This window comes from Acipenser ruthenus, chromosome 27 (genome assembly GCF_902713425.1).
Source record: "Acipenser ruthenus chromosome 27, fAciRut3.2 maternal haplotype, whole genome shotgun sequence".
Lineage (NCBI taxonomy): Eukaryota > Metazoa > Chordata > Actinopteri > Acipenseriformes > Acipenseridae > Acipenser > Acipenser ruthenus.
In genome coordinates, this window is record NC_081215.1 from 10,739,118 (window position 1) to 10,753,460 (window position 14,343).

General features: G+C 39.4%; 1 protein-coding gene across 1 annotated transcript; it reads left to right on the forward strand.

The window, feature by feature from the left end:
• On the forward strand, positions 1 to 10,912 carry LOC117426077 (trypsin). The gene is made up of 6 exons (XM_059002618.1): positions 1 to 45; positions 536 to 609; positions 2,842 to 2,992; positions 6,917 to 7,058; positions 7,847 to 8,107; positions 9,330 to 10,912. Exons 2-6 carry the CDS (start codon positions 555 to 557, stop codon positions 9,477 to 9,479), a joined length of 759 nt encoding a protein of 252 aa, XP_058858601.1. The 5' UTR covers positions 1 to 45; positions 536 to 554; the 3' UTR covers positions 9,480 to 10,912.
• Positions 10,913 to 14,343: the final 3,431 nt, after the last annotated feature.

The following is a 14,343-nucleotide window of genomic DNA, read 5'->3' on the forward strand; positions in this document are numbered from 1 at the left end:
CCAGGCACTGCAGTCTGAGAATTGTCCAAGGCAGTGGAGGGAGAGGTGAGGACTGGATTAAACACACACCTGTTATATATTTAACATTGTTTAAAGTGCATAACTTTAGCTAGATTGTTTTTCATATTGTTTGTATAAGGTATTTAGAAATGTAGCCTTTGTTAGATTTTGTAATCAGGTAAAACTACACATAACAGTACATTGAAAAAGGTGCTAGCCAAAACATGTGTCTGTTTGACTTAGTGTCTTACAGTTTAACCTTACAATTCTGATTTGAAGCAGGGATTTTATAATAACTTGATGATCATTACAATTCTGATTTGAAGCAGGGATTTTATAATAACTTGATGATCATTACAATTCTGATTTGAAGCAGGGATTTTATAATAACTTGATGATCGTTACAATTCTGATTTGAAGCAGGGATTTTATAATAAATAACTTGATGAACGTTTTTTTTCTTTAAAGTTTTACATCCTGTAAAAAGATCTCAAGAAAAAATAAATTATATTTTGACATGTTTTGTTTTTTTCAGTTGCAGATGAGAATTAAACATGGGTGTACTCTATTTGCATATAACAGCTCTTCTGCCGTTGTTCGTTTTAAGAGGTAATATACATTATTATTATTATTATTATTATTACTATTTGTTTATTTAGCAGACGCCTTTATCCAAGGAGACTTACAGAGACTAGGGTGTGTGAACTATGCATCAGCTGCAGAGTCACTTACAATTACATCTCACCCGAAAGACGGAGCACAAGGAGGTTAAGTGACTTGCTCAGGGTCACACAATGAGTCAGTGGCTGAGGTGGGATTTGAACCGGGGACCTCCAGGTTACAAGCCCTTTTCTTTAACCACTGGACCACACAGCCTCCCTGTGTGTATACAATGTATACATTATCCTTGAACAGTATCTAGCTCAGTGTGTTCAATTCCTTTTCTTTCTTTTCTTTACCTGTTTATCATGTTTGCATTCATTCAGACTGCTTCTTATCTCAATCCTCAATTCTTTTGTGTTGCTGATTCTGTGTCGAGGAGCTTTGCTGTGAGTTCAGGAGCTGCTCTTCAGTTCCAGGTGTCTGTCACAGATAGATGTAACACTGGTAGATTAGCCAAACTCAAAATACATTAGTAAGTGCTACAAAAGGAAATGGTATCAGCAGTGTCTGAACACTAGCTAGCGCTAGATTCAGCAGTGTCTGAACACTAGCTAGCGCTAGATTCAGCAGTGTCTGAACACTAGCCAGGGCTAGATTCAGCAGTGTCTGAACACTGGCCAGGGCTAGATTCAGCAGTGTCTGAACACTGGCCAGGGCTAGATTCAGCAGTGTCTGAACACTGGCTAGGGCTAGATTCAGCAGTGTCTGAACAATAGATTGGTGGTGCGCCAAATTTTTATATGCTCCCCCCCCCCCCCCCTTTTTTAGCATACAATTTGTCGCCCCCCAACCTCCCGTTGACACACACATTAAAACATTATAACTTACCTTTTATATTATAACAGGTGTTTTTTTTCCCGATTTCGTGTAAATCATGTATTTTTTCCTAGATTAAGCTAAATACATAAGAGTATCACAAATCCAGCATTTAAAGTCAGTTTATTACATCTTTTTTTTTTTAAACTTGGCGATTCAACATTTACCTAACAAATACATCTGAAAAACATTATCGTTCAGCAATTAATTAAAAAAATAAATCTTAAATCTGTTTTTTCATAAAAATGTTTATTTTGCCAGCTAAATCTGAAGCTAACATGCAAGCCCACGCCCATTGACGCGTTTAATTTGGCATTCTATGTTGCAGAGTTGCCTTTAAACACTGACTTTTTCAAGAATGTGTTTGTTAACATTTATGAATTTTGTTAAATCTGGACTTTTTTTAGTTATCTAGGAACAAATATGCGATTTACATTAAATCTGGGGGAAAAAAACAGCTGTTAAAACATTAGTGCTTTTTTCACACTTGTCGCCCCATTACATGTAGCTGTCATTTCAAGGCAGGCGAGTGGAACAGCTCCTGAACTTGGGTGAAAGCACATTAACACAGACTTTCCACTCACAGTGAAAATGAATTGTGACGATACCTACTATTTACATTTAGCATTAACAATGCTGTCATGTTTTGTGTCATTATCTGTTTTAATAGTTATTAAAGACATATTTGAGTAATCCACAAGTTATTGTGTTAATATTATCTGTTCTGTGTGCATTTGAAGAAAATCACTGCTGTTTGTTTTGTAATCTGTGTATTCTTGTTTAATATTACTGCAGGATATTAAAGTATATTAGTGTTTCTAAATGCAAATTGGATCTGAATCATACTTTCAATTGCTGTATTTTTCACTGTGGATCAATTGCCCACTCCATAATGAATTTTATTATGATTATGTTTATTATTATTATTTCAACTGGGACTAACCGAATTTCATGCATATCTTGCGTTTCATCAGCTTCTCTGAGGTTGTTTGTAACTGAATTTGTCTCTTATTGTAGTTGTGTTCTGCTCTTGTAAGAATTTCTCTCTGTCTTCCTCGGATCAAACTTTAACACCGCAGGCCACTGTTTGTTTGTTTGTCTGTTGTGTTGTGTTCATGTACGGGTAGAAACAGAATTCATTTTGAAAAGCTGATGTCAGATGTTTGCCATCTCAGTTACTACAGGGGACGGTAAGTTTATAGGAAAACTGTAAATCACCACCTACAAGAAGAGAACACAATGTTAAACTACATCACAGTTTTTATTATTAGTTAATGGTTCCATAATTCAAATGTCTAACCTTGTTCCAGGAACTGATAAAATGAGTTGCTGATGTGAGTTTCCTTCCCCCTGTTTGTTTAGGATTCTGTGAGCAGAAGATCATTGGGGGGTATGAGGTAACTCCCTACTCTATCAAATACCAGGCTTCCATCCAGTTCCGATCCTCACATTACTGTGGTGGGACCTTGATTCACCCCCAGTGGGTCCTGTCTGCAGCCCACTGTCTGCGGCCGTGAGTTTACCTTTTACTGATATTGTCATTGCAATTGTACAAGTCTGTGTTCAGTGATGGTGAGTTCACAAGTCTGTTTGGTGATGGTTAGTTCTCAAGTCTGTGTTCAGTGATGGTGAGTTCACAAGTCTGTTCGGTGATGGTTAGTTCTCAAGTCTGTGTTCAGTGATGGTGAGTTCACAAGTCTGTGTTCAGTGATGATGAGTTCACAAGTCTGTGATCAGTGATGGTGAGTTCACAAGTCTGTGTTCAGTGATGCTGAGTTCACAAGTCTGTGTTCAGTGATGGTGAGTTCACAAGTCTGTGTTCAGTGATGGTGAGTTCACAAGTCTGTGTTCAGTGATGGTGAGTTCACAAGTCTGTGTTCAGTGATGGTGAGTTCACAAGTCTGTGTTCAGTGATGGTTAGTTCTCAAGTCTGTGTTCAGTGATGGTGAGTTCACAAGTCTGTGTTCAGTGATGGTGATTTCACAAGTCTGTGTTCAGTGATGGTGAGTTCACAAGTCTGTGTTCAGTGATGGTGAGTTCACAAGTCTGTGTTCAGTGATGGTTAGTTTTCAAGTCTGTGTTCAGTGATGGTGAGTTCACAAGTCTGTGTTCAGTGATGGTGAGTTCACAAGTCTGTGTTCAGTGATGGTTAGTTCTCAAGTCTGTGTTCAGTGATGGTGAGTTCACAAGTCTGTGTTCAGTGATGGTGATTTCACAAGTCTGTGTTCAGTGATGGTGAGTTCACAAGTCTGTGTTCAGTGATGGTTAGTTCTCAAGTCTGTGTTCAGTGATGGTGATTTCACAAGTCTGTGTTCCGTGATGGTGAGTTCACAAGTCTGTGATCAGTGATGGTGAGTTCACAAGTCTGTTCGGTGATGGTGAGTTCACAAGTCTGTGATCAGTGATGGTGAGTTCACAAGTCTGTGTTCAGTGATGGTGATTTCACAAGTCTGTGTTCAGTGATGCTGAGTTCAGAAGTCTGTGTTCAGTGATGGTGAGTTCACAAGTCTGTGTTCAGTGATGGTGAGTTCAGAAGTCTGTGTTCAGTGATGGTGAGTTCACAAGTCTGTGTTCAGTGATGGTGAGTTCACAAGTCTGTTCGGTGATGGTTAGTTCTCAAGTCTGTGTTCATAGGAGGCTGTGTGGTCCAGTGGTTAAAGAAACAGGCTTGTAACCAGGATGTCCCCAGTTCAAATCCCTCCTCAGCCACTGACTCATTGTGTGACCCTGAGCAAGTCACTTAACCTCCTTGTGCTCCGTCTTTTGGGTGAGACGTAGTTGTAAGTGACTCTGCAGCTGATGCATAGTTCACAAACCCTAGTCTCTGTAAGTCGCCTTGGATAAAGGTGTCCGCTAAATAAACAAATAATAATAATAAACAGTGGTGGTGAGTTCACAAGTCTGTGTTCAGTGATGGTTAGTTTTCAAGTCTGTGTTCAGTGATGGTGATTTCACAAGTCTGTGTTCAGTGATGGTTAGTTCTCAAGTCTGTGTTCAGTGATGGTGATTTCACAAGTCTGTGTTCAGTGATGATGAGTTCACAAGTCTGTGCTCAGTGATGGTGAGTTCACAAGTATGTGTTCAGTGATGGTGAGTTCTCAAGTCTGTGTTCAGTGATGGTTAGTTCTCAAGTCTGTGTTCAGTGATGCTGAGTTCTCAAGTCTGTGTTCAGTGATGGTGAGTTCTCAAGTCTGTGTTCAGTGATGGTGAGTTCTCAAGAATAACACTGTACTGCACTAACATGTTTGTCTTAAACTGTACTGCACTAACATGTTTGTCTGTAAGTAACATAACTTTCTAGGGGACCCCTGTTAGAGGGTCACTGTCCTGAGCCACTTCGAAAGTAGGGGCTAGTAGTTTACAATAGAGAGCCACTGCCCTGAGCCACTTCGAAAGTAGGGGCTAGTAGTTTACAGTCGCATACACATGTATTGGCACACTATGCTTATTGTACCACACGTATTGTCACACTATGCTTCTTGTACCACACATATTGGCACACTATGCTTATTATACCACATTTCAAGGTAACAGTTTAAGGACAAGCATTTATTAAGCTTTGACCACTTTTTAATATAACAAAAAGTGAAATGTTTGTTCATGACAAAAGTATTGCCACCCCTGCTTTTAGTATTTCGTGTTCCTCCTTTTGCTTTTGTTACGGCTTTCAAACATTTATGATCATTTTTAACCTGTATGTTACATCTTCTTGGTGAAATCTAGGCCCATTCTAGCATATTTCCTTCAGATCAGACAGACTGCTACAGCTTTTTTCAGATCAGTCCAAAGCATTTCTATTGGATTGAGATCTGGTGATTGTGACGGTCATTCCAGAACTTTTATATTCGTTTTCTTCAAGAATTCCAGAGTTGAGGAAAATAAACTGTCTTCCAATCCGCCTACGAGCAGATGGTATCATTGTACTTTGTAGAATGGTTTGATAGATGGCTGCAATAACTCAATCTTCAGTCACATCAATGTCCCCAGTCCCTGAACTGCTAACACCCCACATCATCAGTGGTGTGTAGTCCAGCCGGAAGTTCTGGTACTTCTATCTGTAGGCAGAACCTTGACTTAATAATTAACTTGAGAACATTTACAGATCTGTTATGAAAATGCTTACATAGCGCCCGACTGCTCTAATTTCGGTGCCTGGGCATCAAGAAGCAATCTATTTTCCGTCTGGAAATCAAATGAGTATTTCCATTGAATACGCCCGAGGAAAAATCAGTATCCGATTCCCTACGTACCAGTTTTGACGGTACGCTGTGAATTGGCATCTCTGATAACTGGCGCGTATTTTAAATGTTTGCAGAGTCATATCTCCCGCACGATCGTCTGATTCAGTCAGGCGTCCTTGTGATGCAGTGAAGAGAACATTAGGGATTTCTATTACACACTACAGTACTACTTTAAGAAGGCGAAGACAGATGACAGCAGAAGTCTTTAAAAATAAATTTCAAAAACAAAATTGTTTTACTTGTACTGATACAGTTATTAAATTGTTATTAAATTGGTGACGAATAAAAAATAACTGAGCATTGTGTGATTTGTAATTTTATTGGATGCAGAGGTCCAGAAGTAAGACGGGGGGGGGGGGTTCTTTTTTAGTCTCATTGGACAAGAGAATTTAGTTCAGATGCTTCAGATCCCTGTTCATGTTTCTTGTCATATTTAAGACAGTTAGTTAGTTTTATGCAGCAAGGTCTCCATGCACACAGCTCTTCTGTGTTCAGGTGCCTTTCTACAGTTCTTTGGTGCACTATTATGCATGATGCTTCTAAATCTTTCTTTAAGTCCTTGGCTGATAGTCTTGGATTTTTTTTTAGCTGCTCAGACGATTCTCCTACCTGCTGTGCCAGTACTTTTCTTTGGATCTCCACTTCAAGCATTTCAGTTGAATAACTGTTGAATTAATTGAGTGAGGATTTCATATTTCTTTGATTCTGTTTTGTAGGCATTTCCTTTGTTGTAGTTGCTATGGTGATTTTCTCAAACATGAATCCAACTCCTGTGTCTTGACCATCTGCTTGGTTGCCAATATGTTTTTCTTCAATAGATGTTGGAATTAGTTACCACTTTTCTGGCTATTGACTTTATAATGCAGATTAATTACTGTGTAATGGTTTTCATTCAATGAATATATATTTCTATTAGTTCTATAACATTTTTACAGACTTTTAATGTAACAGTACCAATACTTTTGTCATGAACAAATATTGGTACTTTTCTTAGTTACAGAATAAAGATTATTTGAAATTGTGTTTTGGTCTCTGTCATATTACTTAGTGGCTAATGTTCACTAAATGATTGAATTAATGTGTTTTCTTAAATTATCTTCTACAATATTAAGTACAGGGTGCCTTTACTTTTGTCTGTGACGGTTTTACCTTTTACAGACTTTGAAATAGTGCTTATATGTGCTGTGTTTCTGCAGGGCCAAGTACCTCAGTGTGGTTCTAAGTGAACACTCTTTGGCAGAGAATGAGGGCTTTGAGCAGGTGATCAATGTTTCTAGAGCTATTGTTTATAACTACTACAACCCATCCACATTCAACGGTGACATCATGCTGCTGAAGGTAAGTAATGTGTCAGTCCCACAACCATATTGTTTTACAGGAAAAAACACTTTTTGTTTCCATTCCCTTATGCAAGTCTACCATGGTATTTTCGTACTGTATTTTTGCACTTTTGCCTGCTCTTTCCATGGGTAATACCATGCATTAACTGTAATGTACCCTGGTTTACCATGTTAATGAATACACTTTAGATACCTCACTTTTCTTTACTTTGCTATGGTTTACCTCACTGTGCTTTATTACACTTTGCTTTGCTTTTACTATGGTAAACTTTTATACGGGTTCTGCAATTGAATTCTTCTTGAAAGCGTGCTTCAATATGCATGGCCCTGCAATAGGTTATAAATGATGACATGTCTATGTTACAGTTCTGTTATAGCCTTGAAGGTGAAACAGAACATTGAAAAGTGCTTTGAGTGAAATAACCACAGCACTCACTGAACATGTATGTATTGTGTTTATATATAACAAGTACAATGTATAGAAGATAGTGTATGTTTAAGCCTAAATATACTCAGACCTGCTGTACCATTCTTGTCTTAGCATGCCCTCTGGTGGCTAAAGATGGTATACATACTTCTCTCACCAGCCACTTTTGTGAATTGAAAGGTAAGGGAAGAGTAGGTTACAGATTGAATTAAGGAACATTTTCACTGTAATAAACCCTATTTTACTGCAGAGCTGATTGGGGTGATTTTCTACATGCTGTGATTCAGTTAAGACGCCCTCCTACCTGTTTATTTGTTCATTCTTGGGGTGATGAAAGGGTTTGTTGTTTGTATTTTCAGCTTGAACAGCCAGCTCATCTTAATGCCTATGTTCAAACAGCCCCCCTTCCCGAGTATTACAGTTCCATCCCTCTAGGCACTGTGTGCACAGTGAGTGGATGGGGGGTGACCTACGTCTACAGCTACACCCTGTCTGATGACCTCCGAGCAGTCCAGGTCCCTGTGATCTCTCCTAGCACCTGTAATATCATGTACTTTGGGAAAATCACAGATAACATGGTCTGTGCTGGATCGTACACTGGAGGAAAAGACTCATGTCAAGTAAGTTGTGTGGTGTGTTTTTTTTTGTTTTTTTTTAACAGATTATTTATTTGGGAAATTGGGTGCATCTAAATTAGTGCTTATGAAAAGTGATGGGCAATTGAACTGGCTACATTTGAGTCTGCTTGTTACCTGATTTAAACCTCTGTACATGCAGCACCCTGCGGCACCACCTACTGTAGCCCCATGTGAGTATTATCAGTCTATCTTTCTGTGACACTGCTGTGATGTGTGTGGGGGTGGATGCAGTTGTGCCACAAATGTTAGATTTTACTCTACAATGTTCTGTTGTCTGTATACAACATTCTACACAAGCCTGCGTGCTTTAAACCCTTCATAGCATGAGACTGTATTTAAATTCCTAGAGGAAGTAGCTCCATATTTCATTGTGTTCGTTTTTAGGCCCCTCATTCAAAGAACTGAGCACCTGTCTGTCCTCTGTCTGTCTTTCACACTCTGCATGGTGATCACAATAAGTGCCTTACTTTTGCACCGATCTTGTGCGACTGTCCGGTTGTTACAGGGTTATGAGGTCTCTCTGTACAGTATGTGCTGCACTGGTTTTGATATCGTTGTAGCTATCAAAATAGTGCCATACATTCCTCACATGTGCAGTTTTGAAAGAAACGCCACTTCCTGGTGGGTGGAATTGTCCCCACCCCTTCACTGGCATATTTCCTGTCAATAACCAATCAGCTGCTTTGCCTATTGACTGACATGCTTTCAGCCAGTGACATGCTTTGACCCAGAAGTCACTGTTGGGATAAAATGAAGTAAAGCAGTAACAGACTGGGAAGGAAAGGCAAGCAAACTGTGAACTTCGTGTAGTACCAGATGTCTGTTTTAAAATGAAAATCCATGTTTGCTATAGCGTGTTTCTTTTGAAACTGCACTTTGAGAGCTATGTAGCGAATGGATGTGCACACTGGGTAAGATATATATGGAGGTTTTTTGTTAGGTAGCTGAATTCAGGAGCTGCTCTTCTCTTCTAGTTGCCTGTCATCTGCAGTGTCTTTGTATTGGTAAGCGTCAATACAGGCAGTCTATTGCTGCAAAACTAAAGGAAACAAACTGATAAACAATCAGGCTGGTTAACACACACTTACACAGCATTGTCCTTCCTAGGAATAAGAACAGCTCAGTGTGACGGCACACATCACTGACATTTGCAGACGAATTGAAAACTGTTTTCTTGAGAATAAAATGCTTGTTTTTTCGACAGGGGGACTCTGGGGGACCGTTGATCTGTGATGGTGTAATTCAAGGCATTGTTTCCTGGGGAATAAGCTGTGCCAATGCACGCTTCCCTGGGGTTTACACAAAGGTGGCCAACTATGTGCCATGGATACAACTAGTAATAGCAAACTACTGAGCAAGAGTGCCTGGTCCCAACAGCACCTGTGTGACGTCACATTGCAGAGCTAATTAGAGTGTTTTTAATATTTTTAATATTTCTTACAATGTAATCTCAATCATGTACACAACCCTACCAGCTGACAGTCTCCCTGAACAGATAAATGTCTTCTGATAAATATACATGTAAATCAGGAATGTTAATAACTCAATGCAGAAAGACTGGGCAGGACCTTTGTCCTGTTCTGGACAGTCTCCATTGCATGAGCCCATTTCTCAATGAAGAGCAAAGGCAGCCAATAGTTCTGCAATATTCATCAGTCTGAATTGAGGGAATGTTGTATACATATGATGAAAGTGTATCATAATACTATCATTTTTGGGGTGGACATTTAAAGGACATTACTACTTGAAGAACTAGACATGCATAGGTTATTACATGAATATGTTATTCTCAATAGATACAAGTCAGAATCTCCTCGTACATTTGACATATTTCACCAAGCGAAGCGAGCTGCCACTTTTACATGCACATGAAGATTAGAAAGGAAATACTGTAGAGCACTTTAGCCTCCCAGCCTAGCAGCTTCATAAGTATCAATTCCATAGAATATAACATATATACATCAGCTCAATAGACTAAGGAGAATGCGTCTCTTAAGGGCATTTTTGTTTTAAGTAAGTAAAGGGCCAAGATTGGTAATATTTTAATGAGTTGGATTATTTAGATACATCTATAACCCATCTGCAGGCAGTCCCCATTGTTAATCCCAGAACAGTGCCCTCTAGTGGTACACACAATTCTGCAGTATTCAGGGACCTGACTTCCCTCATAGAGGTTTAGCAGGGTATAGCATGGCTTTCAAATGGGTAATCATGGTATCTGTGCTTTACCACAGTCCCCACTGATTTCCTATGCTATCCTGTGCGTTACCGTGTCTTCATTATGTTTCACTACACTTTGCTGTGCTTTAACCACTCTTCACTCTTGTAAGGGCTGAACTGAACACTCATTGCTGTAAATGTGTTTCCAGTTTGGTAGACATGTTCCATTAGTGGTTCCACTGTGATGTGCTTATGGGGCCCCTATTAGATGTTGCAAGTTGAAAATGTTTTGGCTTAAACCTGTTGAAGTCCAACAGATGTCTGTAAAGTCCCACTGATAAGAGCCATTAGATGGATGTTAACTTCTTAATTCTTCTCTACAGATTTGATTCAGAATGTATGGCTCTGTATAATGTATGTATAATCAGCTGCTCAGTCTCGCAACAATTGTATTGATCTGATTGGTGTTTGGAAAACATTTCTTCAAATATAAACCTGTGGGAAGTGGCTAAAATAATCAATACATAAGTCATATTAAAAGTGTACCTTTTACCTTTGTTTGTATTTAGTAGTTAAGTTAGTAGTTATGTTCCTACGTCTGTAGTGATACCTCGTACCTTTTAAATAACCCTGCATACTGTACTTGTCATTGTGTGTTGTCTTCAATATGTTTGCCTTCATGTGTTACAATGTTCTGTCCTCTAGAAATAGCTAACATGAGGGAGTCTTTAATACACGCTACAGCCCTACATGATAACATAATGAAGGCGTTTATTTTATTTTACTTTTTTTTTTAATTTAGAGTGACCAATTATTATTTTTAATTATTTTCCCCCAATTTGGAATGTCCAGTTATGCTTTTTCCCCACACAGCACAGATGTTCTTAGGGCGTGTGACATCCTCTTATCTCACAAGCCTAATAATAATTATAAAGCCAGAATCGCTTTTACGCTGAGCAGTCTAGAGGAGAGGTGGGTGGGCTACCGATCCTGGAGAACAGAGAGCAGCCCTGCCTCTTATCCACTCTGAATGTGCTCCGTGTCTGGCCAGTAGGGTTTGCTGTTGCCTGATGAGGAGAATGAGTCCCTGCCTGTTTCCCATCCCCCACCCAGGGAGCGTCAGAGCCAATGTGACGCCTCCCTCTGTGTTCCCAGGAAAGTTCGGCCTCTTTGCACAGCCTGGACGCGAACTGGCGCCGTCCAAGCTGTGTGACTCATCCTGCACTCCCAACAGCAGCGCTTTAACTGGATGAGCAACTCAGGGACTGTAATGAAGGAGTCTTTAATACACAATGCAGCCCTACATGATAACATAATGAAGGAGTCTTTAATACACAATACCGCCCTACATGATAACATAATGAAGGAGTCTTTAATACACAATACAGCCCTACATGATAACATAATGAAGGAGTCTTTAATACACAATACTGCCCTACATGATAACATAATGAAGGAGTCTTTAATACACAATACTGCCCTACATGATAACATAATGAAGGAGTCTTTAATACACAATACAGCCCTACATGATAACATAATGAAGGAGTCTTTAATACACAATACAGCCCTACATGATAACATAATGAAGGAGTCTTTAATACACAATACAGCCCTACATGATAACAGAATGAAGGAGTCTTTAATACACAATACCGCCCTACATGATAACATAATGAAGGAGTCTTTAATACACAATACAGCCCTACATGATAACAGAATGAAGGAGTCTTTAATACACAATACTGCCCTACATGATAACATAATGAAGGAGTCTTTAATACACAATACTGCCCTACATGATAACATAATGAAGGAGTCTTTAATACACAATACAGCCCTACATGATAACATAATGAAGGAGTCTTTAATACACAATACAGCCCTACATGATAACAGAATGAAGGAGTCTTTAATACACAATGCAGCCCTACATGATAACATAATGAAGGAGTCTTTAATACACAATACAGCCCTACATGATAACATAATGAAGGAGTCTTTAATACACAATGCAGCCCTACATGATAACATAATGAAGGAGTCTTTAATACACAATACAGCCCTACATGATAACATAATGAAGGAGTCTTTAATACACAATACAGCCCTACATGATAACATAATGAAGGAGTCTTTAATACACAATACAGCCCTACATGATAACATAATGAAGGAGTCTTTAATACACAATACAGCCCTACATGATAACATAATGAAGGAGTCTTTAATACACAATACAGCCCTACATGATAACAGAATGAAGGAGTCTTTAATACACAATACAGTCCTACATGATAACATAATGAAGGAGTCTTTAATACACAAACAGCCCTACATGATAACAGAATGAAGGAATCTTTAATACACAATACAGCCCTACATGATAACATAATGAAGGAGTCTTTAATACACAATACAGCCCTACATGATAACCGAAGAACAATTACAAATTAGAGGAGGCTGTTCGGGTCGTCTATTCTCCACTGGTTCTGAGTAGCTGGTTGATTTCAAAACTTTGACAAGTTCATTCTTGAAGGAGCCCAATGATTCAGCATCCCCTCACCACTCTCTGTGTGCAGAAGTGTCTCCTTCAACAACACGACTAGGTAACCCATTCCATCCCCTCACCATTCTCTATGTGAAGAAGTGTCTCCTTCAACAACATGACTAGGTAACCCATTCCATCCTCTCAGCACTCTCTGTGTGAAGAAGTGTCTCCTTCAACAACATGACTAGGTAACCCATTCCATCCTCTCAGCACTCTCTGTGTGAAGAAGTGTCTCCTTCAACAACATGACTAGGTAACCCATTCCATCCTCTCAGCACTCTCTGTGTGAAAAAGTGTCTGTCTCCACTTTCTAACTGTATCCTCTGGTCCTGGTTTCTGGGCTGCTCTTAAAAGTACTGGCTAGGGTTTGTCCATTTCATTTAAGATTTCAATCAAGTCCTCCTTAATGCTTCTTTCTAAATGGATTCCGTTCCCTAGCTCATTACTTTAAACCCTGGGATTAGTGTGGTTGCCTGTCACTGGACTCTCTCCAAAGCCACAGCGGTCTCACCAGTACATTATACACCTCATTTGTGCTCTAAGCCTTTACCATGATAACCAAGCATTCTGTTTGCCTTTTTAAAGAGATGGGAGCAAACAAGACGATGTCATCAATACTTGTGCACTTCTGCTTGTTATTTAGGTGTCATATGTGGAGTTTTGATATGTTTGTATAAACATACTGTCTGTGACTGCACTGGGGTAGTCTGCAGCAGGCCCTGCTTTCACATTGCATATTAATGGTCATTTCCCCTGGAGGGGGACATTGTCCCTGCCCTTCAAAAGCTTCTATCCTGTCATCAAACAACCCGCTGCTTCCCTTGTGGTGTGACATGCTTTCAGACAGGAGCATGTTTGAGGTGAAGTGATCCAGAGCGTGTAAGTCTAACAGATTCACAACCCGCTGCTTCCCTTGTGGTGTGACATGCTTTCAGACAGGAACATGTTTCCAGAGCGTGTAAGTGTAACAAATTCACTGAGAATAAAGCATGGGAACTGAGAACTTAATGTAGTAGCAGATGAATATTAATATGCATGTCCACTATAACACATGACAACACACTTCAGACCTCCATAGCTACAGTAACGAAAGGTAAGATTTAAATGGTGTTGTTGCCAACACTTACTTTAATTGCTTTCCCTCACTGTCCAGGGACTGAACAATCTCAAATTGATGCAAGTACATTACATTCAATCCTTAGCTGTGTGTTTTATATACTCATTGAAAGGCTGTGTTGAATTACAAGAAAAGAACTACAGCCCTGGGAATGTCAACAACTGTTTTTCTTGTAATTCTATAGCCTATTGGTTATTTATTTTAGAATACATACATCTTCACGCTATATAAAGAACAATAACAAGTACTTTTATAATGGGAAAGTTTGAGAACGCAGTCTGCAAAGTAGCAGAGACAATGGATTCCAGTCATGACCGTACGGCAGGTAGAAACAAGGGCCTACATTCACAAGCATGCAATTTATTGTCACGGGTGTTTTCAGTTCAAATG

What these genes read in the sequence shown, in the direction of transcription:
- LOC117426077 (XM_059002618.1), top strand. Translation starts at nt 555, where the DNA reads ATGGGTGTACTCTATTTGCATATAACAGCTCTTCTGCCGTTGTTCGTT. An exon ending in GCCGTTGTTCGTTTTAAGAG is followed by an intron (nt 610 to 2,841) that starts GTAATATACATT and finishes CTGTTTGTTTAG; the next exon opens with GATTCTGTGAGCAGAAGATC. An exon ending in GCAGCCCACTGTCTGCGGCC is followed by an intron (nt 2,993 to 6,916) that starts GTGAGTTTACCT and finishes GTGTTTCTGCAG; the next exon opens with GGCCAAGTACCTCAGTGTGG.